The sequence below is a fragment of the Odontomachus brunneus genome, unplaced genomic scaffold (assembly GCF_010583005.1).
Source record: "Odontomachus brunneus isolate Ranch 3 - 2012 unplaced genomic scaffold, Obru_v1 Obru_scaffold_060, whole genome shotgun sequence".
Classification (NCBI taxonomy): Eukaryota; Metazoa; Arthropoda; class Insecta; order Hymenoptera; family Formicidae; genus Odontomachus; species Odontomachus brunneus.
This window is the reverse complement of record NW_022639510.1, coordinates 1446202-1461884: the sequence shown is the minus strand read 5'-3', so window position 1 is coordinate 1461884 and position 15683 is coordinate 1446202. Positions and strand designations below refer to the sequence as shown.

General features: G+C 36.7%; 1 protein-coding gene across 2 annotated transcripts in view; it reads left to right on the top strand.

The window, feature by feature from the left end:
* LOC116846081 (ABC transporter G family member 23) overlaps positions 1-15683 on the top strand; it is a 120851-nt gene that overhangs the window by 38738 nt on the left and 66430 nt on the right. Inside the window, exon 1 of one of the 2 annotated variants that reach the window (XM_032819479.1) lies at positions 7668-8661. The exons of the other annotated variant lie outside the window; for it this stretch is intronic. Within the exon in view, the coding sequence (XP_032675370.1) occupies positions 8033-8661 (629 nt within the window). The 5' untranslated portion in view covers positions 7668-8032. Of the gene's footprint in view, positions 1-7667; positions 8662-15683 lie in introns of those variants that run through there. 2 annotated transcript variants of the gene reach the window in all.

Sequence of the window (15683 nt, the reverse complement as noted above, 5' to 3'; positions counted from 1 at the left end):
TATATATATATATATATATATATATATATATATATATATATATATATATATATATATGCGCATACATCATATGCACATACATAGCACATACACCAGCAACGGTTCTTGATTGACCGTAGTTATGCAAGAATGACCTACATGTGAGGTACGTTTCGAAAAAAATGAAGATGAAGATTTAATACATGACTGAAGAAGTACAAAGGTGGGTCGAAAAGTCTTGCAAATGAAAATATAAGAATTTTTTTACAGTGAAAATTTATTTTTATTTTTCGACAATATCTCCTTTTAATTAAGTGGGTCCAATGATGCTGATACACTCACATAAGCATAATTTACGTATTTTATTATCCACCATCTTTGAATACTATTTTTCGCTCTACTTTTCATCCTGCCTTCGCACAGCGAGTTAGCATTGTGTAGTTCAAGAAGCAAGGCATGATCAATTTTTTTCTCTTCAAGAATATTCATTGAGAAGTTTAAACCTTTAACCCTTAGAAATAGGTAAAAAAAAAACGCAACTAACGTTTAACACAACTAGTAGAAAATGAAAAGTGTTTTATAATTAATTTTAAGCGCCCATAAGGCTTTGGATCTCTTTTGCTTTATGTAGAAAATCGAAATAGATTACTCATTAGTAAAACAAAAAATCAAAAGTTATAATTGTTGTAAGTTGGATCATTCTTGCGTAACTGATCAATAATCAATGCATAAATAATCAATTGTGATAACTTAAAACGTCACGACTTGATTCAATAAAAAGTGTGCAAATCGTTTTATGACGTGAGGAAAAAACAGTTCACACTGCGAGCGAGCAGCGCAAGATATTTTAATTACCTCTGTTTGGCTGTGCAGAAACAGTGTTTGCCATGCAGATATATTCAGACGTATTAACAGAATATCTCTATGCGAGATATCATTTGCAATTTGTTCAAAGACTTCTTTGAAGGAATACAGACGCGGAAGAAATCATAATGCGTACTAAAGTCCTGAGCGCGATATGTTAATCTCTTCTAAAATGAATAATAAAATGAACATGTAGCGTTAATCCTTAGCGGTTTAAAGGCACTGATAGCTACGCCATTGTAGTAATTTTTTGGTAAATTCTGTGCGATTCGTTACTGCCAAACCGAGTTGGCACATGTGGAGTAAGATTCCAAATTCCCAAAGCCAACCACAGGTTATAATAAATAGCGCTTGGAGTGCGAAAGGTTAAATTTAACATTTAAACTAGCTACTGTGTTTTAAAGCTGAAATTTGAAAACCGAAAAACATTTTCAAAATTTATGAGCAATTTTGAGTGGTGTTGCTGTGTCACCCTAGCGTAAACAGTTAATAATACTCATATAATCGATTGCAAATCGGTTTTATCACGTACTTTTAATCGATTTATATTCAATAAATTTTATTTATTGTGTGTGCACAATAACCGGTTGTAAATATATAAAAATTACTTCTCAAAATAGTGTGTTCTTCTAATTCAAAACAAATCCTTCCCCAAATCTCACGAATGTCGCACTCTGTACTACCACTTCAGCTCCTAACATAACTGATTATCTTGTCATGTTGTCTTCGTTTCATCGTCCCACTCGATCAAAAGTTCAGCCACCCGACTCGAGTCCGTCGCGCCAAGCGTTCAAGTTGCGCGGATCGTTGTGTTGACAGGAAGAAGTATAATTTTTGGTAAGCGCGACTGAGAGCTCGCTACTGAGGTGAACGATAGCGTTCGACGATTTCCGCTCTTCGTATTTTCTCTTTGTCTATTCGTACCGATGATTTCTTGAACGACATCCGAGGCAGCATAGATGCGTATATAGCGCGATACGTGTTTGCATTATATTCCATAAGGAAAGGGCGATCTCCGCATGCAAGCGATTGCACGCTGAGGGCTGCACACGTGCAGCGCAAAAGGATCGCAAAAAGGTGAAAGACCGGCTCCGCGGACGAAAGCCGCGCAGCTATTTCAGGCGATCGAGGTCGTCGAGGGATATATACCAACTCGCGTCGCTCCATGGACGTAGGAGCATCTGCACGGAGCATATTTCCGCGGGGATTCCCCACGAAAGGGGAAAGGATCAACTAAAATGGCGGCGGCGTGAGAACGTTCCCGTTATTTATATTTTATTCTTTCGTTCCGCGCTTTTTTCTGCTTTTACAATCTTTCGCCTAACAATCAGGCGTATTGTACACTGAAAAATTGATATTCTTGTTCTTAGAAAAATCCCCTAAAATAAGCACCAAGTGTAAAATATTCTAAACATAAGATTTATTTCTCTCAAAATTTAGATAGTACCAATTTTTCCAAAACATTCCAACATTTTGAGCATTTTTCTACGTTCTAAAAAGTTCTTAGGACATCCCTGGGAAATCTTGCGTTGCTGAGAAAAAGAATAAATCTTATGTTTTATTTTATTCTTGATACTTATTTTAGAGGATTTTTCTAAAAAGAAAAATATCAATTTCTCAGTTTAGAAGAAAATAGGATACTTTATTGCAGATTTTATTTTTATTTATGAAATAACCTCGATTTAGGAACTTCGAAATGTAGCAATGTCTCGGTCAAGATCGACGACGTGAAAATATATCTAAGTCTACATATATCTTGTACGTTATATATAAGATAAGGCACAATAACTCTGTCCACTTCAACTATCTCTACTATTTTAAACAATATAAGAAAATAAGATTTACACAAAAGTTTTGTGGTTCTGAAAGAGACATAGTGACTTTTTTTGCGAATATTGATATGTACGAGAATTCATATAGATAGGAGATTTATTTTCCGAAATATTTTGCATTTTAATCAGATACACTTCAATGCAAAATTTGGAACATTACGTAAACTATTCATTTTTCAACAACTTCACCTAAGTACTTTTGCACAAGAGAAATCGACTGGTGATGTTAATCTTTGCACACTATCAATAAATTTGCAAAATACCATGGAATTTTGTTTAAGATTTCTCTATGTTTCTTTCTCAATCAATCAATTTCACTTGTCATTCTACGTTAAAAATTATTAAGATAAGCAAGATAATCGAAAAATGAATGTTTAACGAAATATTTCATATCATGAACTAAAAGGTATTAGACTTAAGTGAAAAATATCTCGGAAATTATTCACTTTTCGATCATTTTACCTCAGAACTTTTGCACGCAGAATGATCAGAGGAATTTATTTGTGTAAAAAACGGATCCAATTAAAAAAATTTTAAGTGTTCTTGAAATATCCTACATATATACTTATACTTACAAAAGAACCGTTCTCGCTACATTACGCGCGTTCACTTCGAAACCATAAAACTTTTTTAAATATTTTCCTATACCGTTTGAAATATCAAACGGTGATAGTGGGACTGAACAGAGTTATTGCCCTACTCTGTACGTGCTAAATTTGTTCGACCAAAATGGACGTCGTCCCTGAAGCTTCACACTCTGCACGCATTCCTACGTCCATGCGTCGTTCTGTATTCTGACGTTTAATGACGATCGAGCGTCGCTGCAGCGGCATCTCGTGATGCGTGCAGTTTCCTTCACCTCTCCAACCCGTGGCAAAAAGCTATTAAATACGGAGGACAACCACGGCGAAGACGCAGACGCATTCTGCGAATCTCATTGACGGCAAATTAAATATTCCTACTGTAGCAATATAGACGACGAGAAACGCGAATCAAACGCGGTCAATCCCGTCTGTTGCTCGAAAATGGCAAGGACAGCATATGAAGAGAAAGAAATTAAATTAATTAAATGAAATTCAGAATGATATTGCGCGGTTAGATTCACCCGCTAAACGACACATCATGAATATTAAATAAAAAAATTATTAAATAAACATAAATAAACATTTATTAAATAAAAAAAGAATAAATTAAGATAAAAAAGCGATAAAAAACGCTGTGTTTTCACAAGAAAGAATGTTTGCGAGACATCGCAAAGTTTCGAAATTATTACCGAGACTAGCGTTTCGAGACTGTAATGATTTACTGATCAATTATGTAGTTCCTTATTTATTGATTTAATTGAACAGGATAGACAATCCTTTTTTAACACATTGATCAATGACGATCTGAGACGCGCCGGGAATTTGAATCAACAAAAGTCAGAGGCCGTATTTTGAACGTGTACTGCAAACTAAAGATGCCTTTCTGACTCTCAAAGCGTTGTATATAGACAAAATATTATATAGCAAAAGTGACAACAAAATTCTTATAATCTTAAAACACACAGAATATGACCAAAATTAATATATGTTCGTTAAAAAATGTTACATACGCTTGACTTTTTGCTACAAAATTGTCGCAAATTTATTATTTCTATTGTAAAATTTATACTACAACTTCAGTATAGTCCAGCTTCACAAAAAATATTATAAAGAGAAATATAATTTTAACGTGACTTTTACTGCAACATTTTCTCCGTGCATGTACATTCGTAGAGGAAAACGGAACTCAAAGTCATTCAGAGCAGCACGGTTGTTTCGCGCAAAAGTTCGCTCTCTCATCTTTCATGCTGACTCGCTATTTGAGTTTTCAATGTCCGATTGATTTTCGCGACTTGTCGTGTTAATCGAGCTATAACGATGCGGAAAATCCGCCATGTGTACATCGCCGCGAGACTTAAATGATTTGCACGGTCGTTAACCTTCCGTCGTGTTTCCTCATTCGCCGTCAAACAAATGATCGGAAGCAACTTTTCATGCCAGGGGGAAGAAATTAGACCTCGTCTACACATTAATCGCGGCTCATTGAGATTACACGAGTCTTTGTTACCTAATCCAAGCGTAATGTATCCTTCCCTACTTTTAACGGGATTTCTACTTGGCGTAAAAGGCGTTACATAAAGTTCCATTATAGAATATATGTACAAAACATTCTCGCGAGAAATGTTTGCGCTGGAATCAGGTTTGATCCTTCCTTCATAAATATCAATAGAAAAGAGCGTTAGATCAAGAAAGAACTCGAAGAAAAAAGAAAAAATCCGCCATATCGACGCTGATACTCACACATACACATACACAACAGACGTTTTGCGCGCACTCATTCGGTTCGAACGACCCAGCGACGTCGAGAGAATCACCATTGTCTTATTATCGACGATGACAATGGCATGGCAAGGTGTTTTACCGAATTAACCGCCGGAAACGATTAAGCCATGCGCGAAACGGACTTACGAAGTCGGTGACTTGTGCCCTTGTGACTCGCAATTAGTCAGCTAATACAGCACACTAAGCGTCGAGATCACGTGCCGCTGAATTGCTCAGCAAACAGACGCCGAAGTCGAAAATTGCGGACCAACGGGAACATCTCGGTCACGGAAATAAGCCGAAGACTAAGCACATGGGTGCGTACGTGTGTTTCACTTCTATGTAGGTCGCGTTGCGATTACCATCATAATTCGCAAGGAAATCGCGTGGAGTACTTAAAAAATGGAACTCTAATTGTAAAATGGTTTTTCCTTTAATCCCGTATTCTAAGCAAAAATTTTTATCAAAAGAGTATTCCTCTTCTAACGTAGTGGAGTATTAATCGAAAATCTATTAGATATTACCTCAATTTTTCTTTTCACTTAAATCAAGGGAAATATGCTGAACTTGAAGCAAAATACCCGTTTAAAAATTTTTGTTAAGAAATGCTATTAAGAATGTCTTCTTAGAAATTTCTATTAAAAACAAGATTTGTACTGTAGATAAAAAATGAAATTCCTTCAATTTTATAAAAAAATATTTGCATATTTATTTGTGAAACACATAAAGTTTATTCTTGAAGTAAAATTTATTTTTCTGCGAATAAACTTCATATCCTACGAATAAATTCTCAAGTATTTTCCTCGATAAAAGAATGTTGTGCTAAAAATATATTCTTTTTATTTTACTGAAAAAAATACTTGAAAATTTATTCATGAAGTATAAAATTTATGTCTATACAATAAAAATTTCTATGTAAAATAAACTTTTATCCCACAAATAAACTTTCAAGTATTATATATTTTTCTAAATGCTTTAGAAAAACCCTTTCGAAGCTTGAATGTGAAAATAAGATCCTCTAGGATTCAGAGAATTCCGCTAAGAATGAGATTTTTATTTTTTCGAAGGTGAACAAATATCTTGCATATATAATATTTTACATACTTAATATTTTAATAAGACAAAGCTCAATACTGCGAGAATTATGCAGTCATCTAGAATAAGTCGCAATCTATGCGCGACAGTCACAAAGAATGATAATCTGACTCTTAGAGTTAGGCAACGCTCTCCTAAAGTTAACGCAAGCCTCGTAAAAACGTATTCTTACGTAGTTCCTTATAAAACACTCTTCGTATAATGAGCAAGATGCAAATAAGAAACATCAGGAAGAAGATGCTGGAACAGGCGTACGCGAGCGCATGAAGTAATAAGCGACGAAGAGCCACGGCAAGGTAGCATGACGCGCTCGCAGGGGACCAGAAACGCAAAATTACGTCAAGCATTACGCGCGGAAGTTGATATAAGCGATGAAGAGGAAGTTAACGCGCGTCAGGATTGACAGCGCGGGAGCAGAAGAAGCGGAGAAAGTGATCTCGCGATGCCGAAACGGACCTCCGCACTGACGTGCCGCGAGGAACGGCCTTTCGCGAGTTAACAACAGGTGGTGGGAAGGTAACTACGGTGCGCCGAGAGATGAGCGAAAGCGCGTCCGCGGTGCGCGCGTGGTCGAATCCGCTTCTCCGGAGGATCGGCCTCATCGGGCGATCGCGAAATAACAGCCGGCTAAAGCGTCGCGGTGAAGTGCAATAACGTAAAGTGCACGAGCGCTCCTCTCTATATCCTAAAGGATTCGTTATCGTAGACACTTGCGCTTTCGTGTTTATGCCCGGTGTTCGCTTGGTCACTTAAAAGCTGCCCTCTCAGATACAGCATGGAAAAGAAATCTCAGTTAGTGAAATAGAATAGGGATCAGACGGAACTTCGATGGCGAATATTGTTATCGCGACTAAAAATATTCGTCAGAATATTTGACTATGTTGAAACTCGGTTGTTATCACATCGTGATAATCGTAAAAGTCTATATGCGCAAAAGTCTATATGTTCCTTCAAATAATTACTCTCTTGTTCTCTCCCTTTTAATCTTTCAGTTCCATTGTTCTTTCAGTTTCATAAATAGCTCGTCCCGACCCTGATGGACTGATACACGTAAATTTTACAGTAACTTTAAGTATACACTGAGAGAAAAATATTTGGTATTTGTAACTATAATCATATAGAGAAATAATTACTATAAATTATTGGGCCTAATTTGGTACCAACTATATTTTTTGGTTGTTCTAACATGAAAATAATAGTAGTAACATGCATATAAGGTTATTATCACTAAAATTATAATACAATTGACTAAAAAATAATTGTCTTGACCATAATTTATAGTAATTATTTCTCTATATAATTATAGTTACAAATACAAAACATTTCTCTCGCAGTGTAGAAGTGTATTTAAGTATATAAAATTAAAATATATAAAATGTATAAAAGTCTCTTATGAATGATCATTCATATTTATCACATAGAATGACGAAATAAGAATACAAAAAAGAAATACGAAAAAAATGATCGAAGTTTGCTCATAACAATATGTCATGCAAAATATAATATAAAAATCTGAGTATAATTTTTAATAAATTTGTTACTATGTCAATGCAACGAAACATTTACATTGCATGATATAAAATCAACGATCAATCCAATTCAGAATACATTTATTTCATAAGTGCAGTTAAAAAAGAACTATAAAGTTTTCGTCATCGATTGTCTCATATCATGATAGTCATGATATGTCATGATATCATGATGAGATATCATGATAGTCATAAAAATCTGGGCAGCGTATCCTTTCGTGTCAGATCATTATTCGAAGCTGTTTCTATCCTCCATATTGCTGACCCGAGATAGCCGCAAGGCGCGAGAGCGTCGTCGTCGCGTGGATCATCGGCTGGGAATCCCGAAACGGAAGACAGAAGGGAGAAAATTATTGCGGGGTCGAGGAGTCCGAGAAGAGTCGAGGGCATGGCTGAAGAGGACGCGACTCGAGGAGCAGCAACAGGTGGAGGAGGGAAGGCGACGAGGGGTTCGCGGCGCGTGAGCCACACCGGGTGGAGGGAAAGCCTTTGTCGAAAAGAGATAAGCGAGGGCCCGCGAGGTAAGGTGCGAGCGGGATGGCGCTACGAGTTGTCGACGGGCACAAGTCCGAGTCTCTGGTCCGAGTCCCCCTCGCTTCAGTCTCGCGTCAGAACTCGGCTCGAAAGTCGCGGAAGACGGTATCGGCGATCGATCGGTCGGTTGCTCGCTTGGCTGGCTGACCGACTGGCTGGCTGCAGCTCGAGCAGTTCGCGATCAGTCGTCAGTCTCGTTCGTTCATTCATTCATCGTCTTCGTCGACTAATAAGCATCGCGAAAAACCTCTCCTCTCAGAGGGTGCATCTGGTGTCGTCCGCGTGGTCAGTGCGTGAGCGAGATAACGTTGGGATTAGGGATCGTGGGGAGTCGTGCCAACTGCGAAACCCCGATGCTGCCGGTCGCCAGCTCTCACCGTCTCTCGACTGCGCCGACCTCCGACCGAAATCACCAGTGAATTCGGCGGACCTCGACGCGAGCACAGAGACCTTGAGGCGGATAACACCGCGGGCTTACAAAAGGTACGACCTTGAGATATAAACTCGGTGTACCTCTGAATGCTGTTTATGTAAGATAGAGAATACCGCGGAGACACTGACTCTGAGTAAGATGCTATTGGAGTTTTGATCTCGTTAATTGCACTTAGGGTGAAGTTTATTACAACCACTTATTAGCGTCTCGCAGACAGGCAGAAGGTTGAAGAGATCAGTATTATTTGACTTTCCAGACAGCACAAACTACTAAAAGGTGTTTTAAAGACGTCCAAAAGACATCTAAGAGAAATAGAACGTATTTATGACATCATTTAATATAGATTGTGCTATCTATGTAAGTTATTTAGTGCTCAATTATAGGTTATATCTTAGTAAATTTTTATGTGGACATAGATAATAGTGTGACTTTTAATCTGCGATTTATTTTCCGCTTAACGCACTAATTCCAGAGTCTTTAACAAAAGTTAACAAAAGTTAACAAAATTAACAAAAGTAAGAAAACGACCATACGAATATAATCTAAGAAGTTATAAATCAAAAGTTAAGAAGTTTCAAAGCCAACTATTAAAAGCCACCTTTATGTAATTAGAAGATAAAATCGCTATGAAGTGAATCGAGCGTGTTCACCTCATACGGGAATAATAGAACGAAACAGAGCAATCCCATTGTTTACACGTTAAGATACGAAAAAGTATCAACGAAAAATGTAATAACGAAAAAGCGCTATCTCAACCGATGACGCATCCATTGACTGTGCATGAGAGAGTACGAGAAACGGTAGGTTCTTACGAGAAGCGAAGAATCCTAATTAGAATGAGGTGTATAAATGGCGCGGACAGTTCGTTCGCGACTGAACTGCCAATCTATGGAAGTGCGAAGAAACATTTACGAGAAGTCAATACCGCTCCATAATACTCTTCACTTTCGAGAGTCTCGTGATACCTCGAACCTCCTCAAACAGCCCATTATGTCCTACCAATATAAGCGCAGCAACCGATGAGAACTCGCAAAATTATTACCACGTGGAGCAGATTATCTGATCGACTAATTTTTGTGAACGCAACTATACCAGGTTATAAATAATTTTCTTTATTTACAATGTTTAGTATATGGTCCGATGAAAATTTTGTGAAAATGGTTTTAAAAAATATCAAAAAATATCCAAGTTATATACAGGATGTCCCGTGAGGCTTCTTTGATGAAATGCATAATGATGGTATACATGATATTTTGAAAATTTTAATTGTCCGATTGACTTCTAAGTTGGCACATGTATTCTTGACAAGATTATCTAAGGTGCAACATAGGATTTTTTTTAGATATAATTAACCATTTTCTTCCAATAAATGTTTACAGCTAAATTTTTTAGACAAGAATCAAATTCTTCCTTTCAATTTGTTGTTATTTCCACAATTTTTCATCTTTACCAAAATCTCTAAGTTATGCTCTAAATAATCTTGTTAAGAATATATATGTCAAATTAAAAGTCAATTAGATAATTGGTTTTCGAGATATCATGTATACTATCAGTGCGAATTTCAGCAAAAGAGCTTTGCGGTAGATTTTATATATAACTTGGCTAGTTTTTAATATTCCTTAAAACCATTTTCACAAAAGTTTCATCAAACTATACTGAACTAAACTGAATATTATAAATAAAGAAAATTATAGTTATAATTTATAATTTATAGTTGCATTGAAAAAAAAATGAAATTTCTGACATCTTTTCGGGTTCCGAAAAAAATGGCATGATCTCTTAAAAGAACTGTCACTAAGAACGGTAGACTGACAAAGTTTTTTTGTCCTGTTAAAAAGAATATTAAAATAACTCCGAGTAACAATCTATTCAAACCGACCAAAGTGAGCTCTTGTATATGTAGAGCGAAAAAGTTGCTCAAAACGCGGCATTGAAATATTCCTTCCTAGCACACTGAGAAGAAAAAAAATGCTTGAAAATGTATTTGTAGGATCTAAAGTTTGTTTCCGTGAAATAAAATTTATTTCTATGAATAAACTTTATATTGCATGATCATAAATTTTCGAGTATCTCTCTTCACGGTGAAAGAGATATTGTATTTATAAAATCGATTCGTATACATAAAAATGTTTTTATGTTACATTAATTTTTATGTTACATGTTTAACATACCCATATGCTAATTTAACGTATTATCATTACGTAATTTTGATTATACTGCCCTGAATCTATATTCACTATTTCCAAGTGCTAATAACGCAATTTACATGTAATATACATATTTTTGGTGACATATTTTACATGTAAAGTATATGGATAAATCACGTGTTATTTGTCAATGCACTTGTCTTGTATTAAATTAGCACAAAAATTTGAATAGATAAATTAGAACACGTGAAATATGTTAAATTTAACACAAAAATTTAGCATGTAGACTCGCAAGGAGTAGTGGAACTTAGGCAAACTTTCATCGCCTGATGATTACATTAATGTCATTCGAGTGAGAAGACGAAAAAAAAACATTTGGAAATGTGATTAATATTTGAGATACATAAATCGCAGCAAGCGCGTAGAGGATGTTGTGCGTCAACAATTTTCTTGTTTTTTTTTTTTTGAGAAAGCCATCGATCTTCATCCGCATTTCACATTCGAAATATTGATCTGTCGTTTTCAATTTCACACTTTATCGACGAAAAGCAACGTAACGCTGAGAATACATCGTCATTGCGCTTCTCATTTCCATACTCTAAGGCGCGGAAATACTTTACATTCGAAATATCAGTTCGCCCTTGTCGGGATTTTAAATGTCAAAAGAAGCCTCTTTCCCCTACTGTTATGGCTGTTTGTTCATTCGGACGGGTCTTTGTAGTCAAAGAGACTCGCAAAATGCTCGCGCCGAGTCGACCTCACGTAACAGAAGAAACAGGAGTTGCGTTCTGATGATACCGGAACACACCGCATAGTGAAATCGAACGTCACGTCGAGGCAGACGACTCTTCGAGCGTATCTTCGCACACGTAACATTTCCCATCTCTCGTTTCTAGGAAGGACCGACTCCCGACTGTACCGCACCGCGAACTTCTCCGCAAACTGTGACTTAACGTTTTCCCCAAAAAGCAAATGACTGAGTACTGAGAACCCAAAAAGGTCACGATTGAACGATCAGGTGGTTAGATCCTCCCGTCTTCGAGTCTCGAGATTCTCGCGCGAATCAAATTATAGATCCCCAAACTCTATTAATAATTAAATCATTGTGTGTGAATTTTTTCATCTATATTTTTTAAACTAAAATTTTTGGATTTCTTTTGAATTCTATTAGACCAATTTTTTTCTCGCGGAAATACTGAGTAGTAGGAAGCGAAGGGAAGATACTTCCGTGTATCGCAACGACGTGAGAATTGCAAAAAATCGCGGATTCGTGAATCCAACGATCCACAGATTAGTCGATTGTTCTCTAAGCATATGAAGAGGCGAGCGCGCGTTCGCGCGCTGTAATAATACTGTAAGGAAATCCCACGACGATACCGCGCCGTGATGTGAAAGACCGAGAGAAATATACTTTCTAAACGGCACCGAGGAAAATGCAAGTTAAACGTGCTCGCGGCAGGAGCATTGTTTTGTCTTTCGCGGCGCGAATCTGTAAGGTCAACAGTAGCAATCGTCGTCGCAGCTTTCATCTAGTACTTTCCACCAGGCTCATTATGATTAATACACCAAAAATTACGAATCGCACTTCGCAGCACCTTTATCTATCACAAGCAGTACCTTTCGTCAGAATTCCTCACAGGAATTCATATGTAAATATAATGTAAAAAATGTCACATATTATTGTAAAGTATCTGGTAACTATCGAATATTTTGAAGTATTTAACAAGTGTCAATATAACACTAAATTTTATAAGTATTCTATTAAACCGACTATAAAGCGTCACAATCGAGTGAACTAATCGTGAAAAATTTCAACAGTAGCAGTCACCGTCGCCGTCGCAACTTTCATCTGGTACTTTCCACGAGGCTCATTATGGTTAATGCACCAAAAATTGCGAATCGCACTTCATAGCGCCTTGTACCACATCTATCACAAGCAGTACTTTTCATCAGAACCTTATAAAATTCCTCGCAGAAATTTGTTACGTAATAAATATGAAAAATGTCATATTATTATGAAATATTTGAAAACCATCGAATATTTTGAAGTATTTAACACAAGTGTCAATATAACACTAAATTTTATAAGTATTCTATTAAATGGATTATAAAGTGTCACAATCAGGCTCGAGTGAACTAATCGTGAAAAATTTCAGCTACATATACACCATTATATCACCCAAAAAACATAAGCTTATTCTTAGCGGAATCCTTTAAACCATAGAGGATTTTACTCTTACATTTGGTCTCAAGGGGATTCATGTAAAATCAAAAAGAAAATATTCTAAGTACAGCATTTTCAAAGTTAGGGAAAAGTGTTCTTAAAATTAGACGAATGTCGTCTTACGTGGGCCAATCTTTTCGCGCATGTGTAGCGTAGCGATGCATCGAAATTTAAGTTATACGCCTGCAAATACAGTCAAACTCATATACCAGTGAGAAAACTTAAAGTTCAGTAAAAAAAGATTAGCGAACGATTGTCACACGCTTTACACGTTTGTGGCCTTTAATGACTTCGATCTCGACCGGTGAACATCTTCCTTTTAGACACGCTCAACTGTTGACTTGACTTTGAAAAGATCATGCGGCAGATATTCATCTCAATGGCTCAGACATTATCCTTGTGACTTAAGCTTATGTAATGTATTCTTATAATGGTGTAGTACGAAGCATTGTAATGACAACATTTTCGAGACTTACAGCAGATTATAAATTGCGACTCGGATGGCTTCAGCTTATCACACACGGCAGAGCGATACTGTTAGTAGCGTCTCTCATATAGCGCGTAAGAGGGCATTCTGCTTCGAGTAATCATGTTCCTCTTGATTCAAGAGGAAAAAAGTTAGATAAATATCTAGTAGCTCTCAGATTAATAATCCACTTCATTAGAAGATACTATTTCGATAAGAGTTTTCACTTGGAATGTGGAATTACAAGAATTATCTTGCAACTAGAATTCTTTTTTTAGGTGAATGGACATTAATTTAACTTATTTCTTCCCTCTTTCGAATCAAGGAAAATATGTTCACTTCGAGCAAAACATCTTCTTACTAGAACAAATTTCTGTTAAGAACAAGATTTGTACTGTAGATAAAAAATGAAATTCCTGTAATTGTAAGAATACTGTGATTATAATCCATTCCATTAGAAAAGGAATACTTTTTCGATAAGAGTTTTCGATTGGAATATGGGATCACAAAAAATATCATCTTGCAGCTACACTATGAGAAATTGTTCGATAAAAAATTAAACGGATATTTCCGATCAAAATATGATGAATTTTTATATTGATCAGGAAACATACGAAGAGAAATATTGGTTTATAATTTTTTGATCGATTTATCTAATAAAATGTTATGATAGGAAATATGATGATCCGATAAAATATAATCAGATATTCTGCTCGGATATAAAAATATAAAAATTGATCGGAATTTGATCGGGAATATCTCTCTCTGTTTGCTAATTTTTCATTGGTAATTTCTCTCAGTTTAGAATCTTTTTTAGATAATATTTATCTAATTTATTCGCATGTAATTTTGAACTACCTGCGAGCTTTTTTTAATCTTTCTCTTTCTCTCTCTCTCTCTCTCTCTTTGCTCCAATTCAATCTCACATATTGCGGCGCGAATTAGTACATCCCTTGGTAAAACACACAGATCGTAATTGCGACATCGCAACTTGTGCAATGCAATGAGAATAGTCCTCATGAAAAGAAAAAAAGATTTGCTCTAATTTATAGCACTCACACTCTTCGTGGAAACGGATTGCGAGGTCGTCGGGAAATTAACACGCGGACGTTAATTCGCGCGAAATTGCGCGTGAATAAATGCGACAGCTCGCATCGCATGGAAAAAAAACCGACGGAACGATCGCTCGTGTGGTGGTTCGCACGCTTTCTCGCGAAAAACTCGAAGATTGCCCAATCTTTCTCGTTCGCTTCCTCGTTGCGCGACGGTCGCGATTTTCTACGCATATCCTCTTCGTCTCTACCCGGAGGAATACCTGGGAAACCGCGTTACAACGGATTCGCATGCGAGACAAGCGAAATACTATCGGGAGCGTATGGAAAATCGCGTGTTACCTCTCTTTCTCTGTCTGTCTCTTTCTCTCTCCCCCTCTTTCTTTCTCTCAAAAGTAGTCCTCATTAACGAAACCAGTTATCTCACGAAAAAAGAGATAAAAGTAGAAAAGAATCCCCGTCGAAGATTACTTTTAGGGAGATCCCCGTGAGCACGCTCGAAAACAGACGAAAAGTAAAAATTCGCGAGACAATTTGAGAAATGACACAATTCCTTACATACGCTTTGGTCGGCTGAGTGAATCTTTTTGCCCTTGTCAACAGTTAAAAGAACAATGCAAACTTTTCGTAGAAATCGTAAAGAATCAGACTCGACGATTTTACAAAATTTCCAGAGACGGCACGTGTCATAAAGTGTCCACACCGCAAATAATCGAAAATAAAAACAAATGTAAAGAAAAAATGAAAAAAACAGAACGTCCGAAGACTCCGCGTTTGTAAACTTTGTAAGCTAGATATTCAGGTTCAGCGAAAATCGCGTGAGCATCGGAGGAATAGCACAGGTTCAAAGTACAAGATCGGCGTGTTTACGTGTTCACGTGTCAAAAAGACGTACGATCCGCACGATACCGAAGAGGTTATAAAATGACGCGATTAAAATTATCAGAGCGAGAAAAAGGCACGTGCAAAAAGGACACTCTTACGCGCGAACGCAATGTATGAACGCGTATCGTAAGAATGACGTTGCGCAATCGAATAAAAGAATGCAAAAGAATGTTGGGCATTAATCGATTACAATTTTTCTGTATAAAATAATCGGCAAATCAATCATTAAAATCAATCAATCGTCGTATATGTAATCACATATATATATATATATACATATATATATATATATATATAT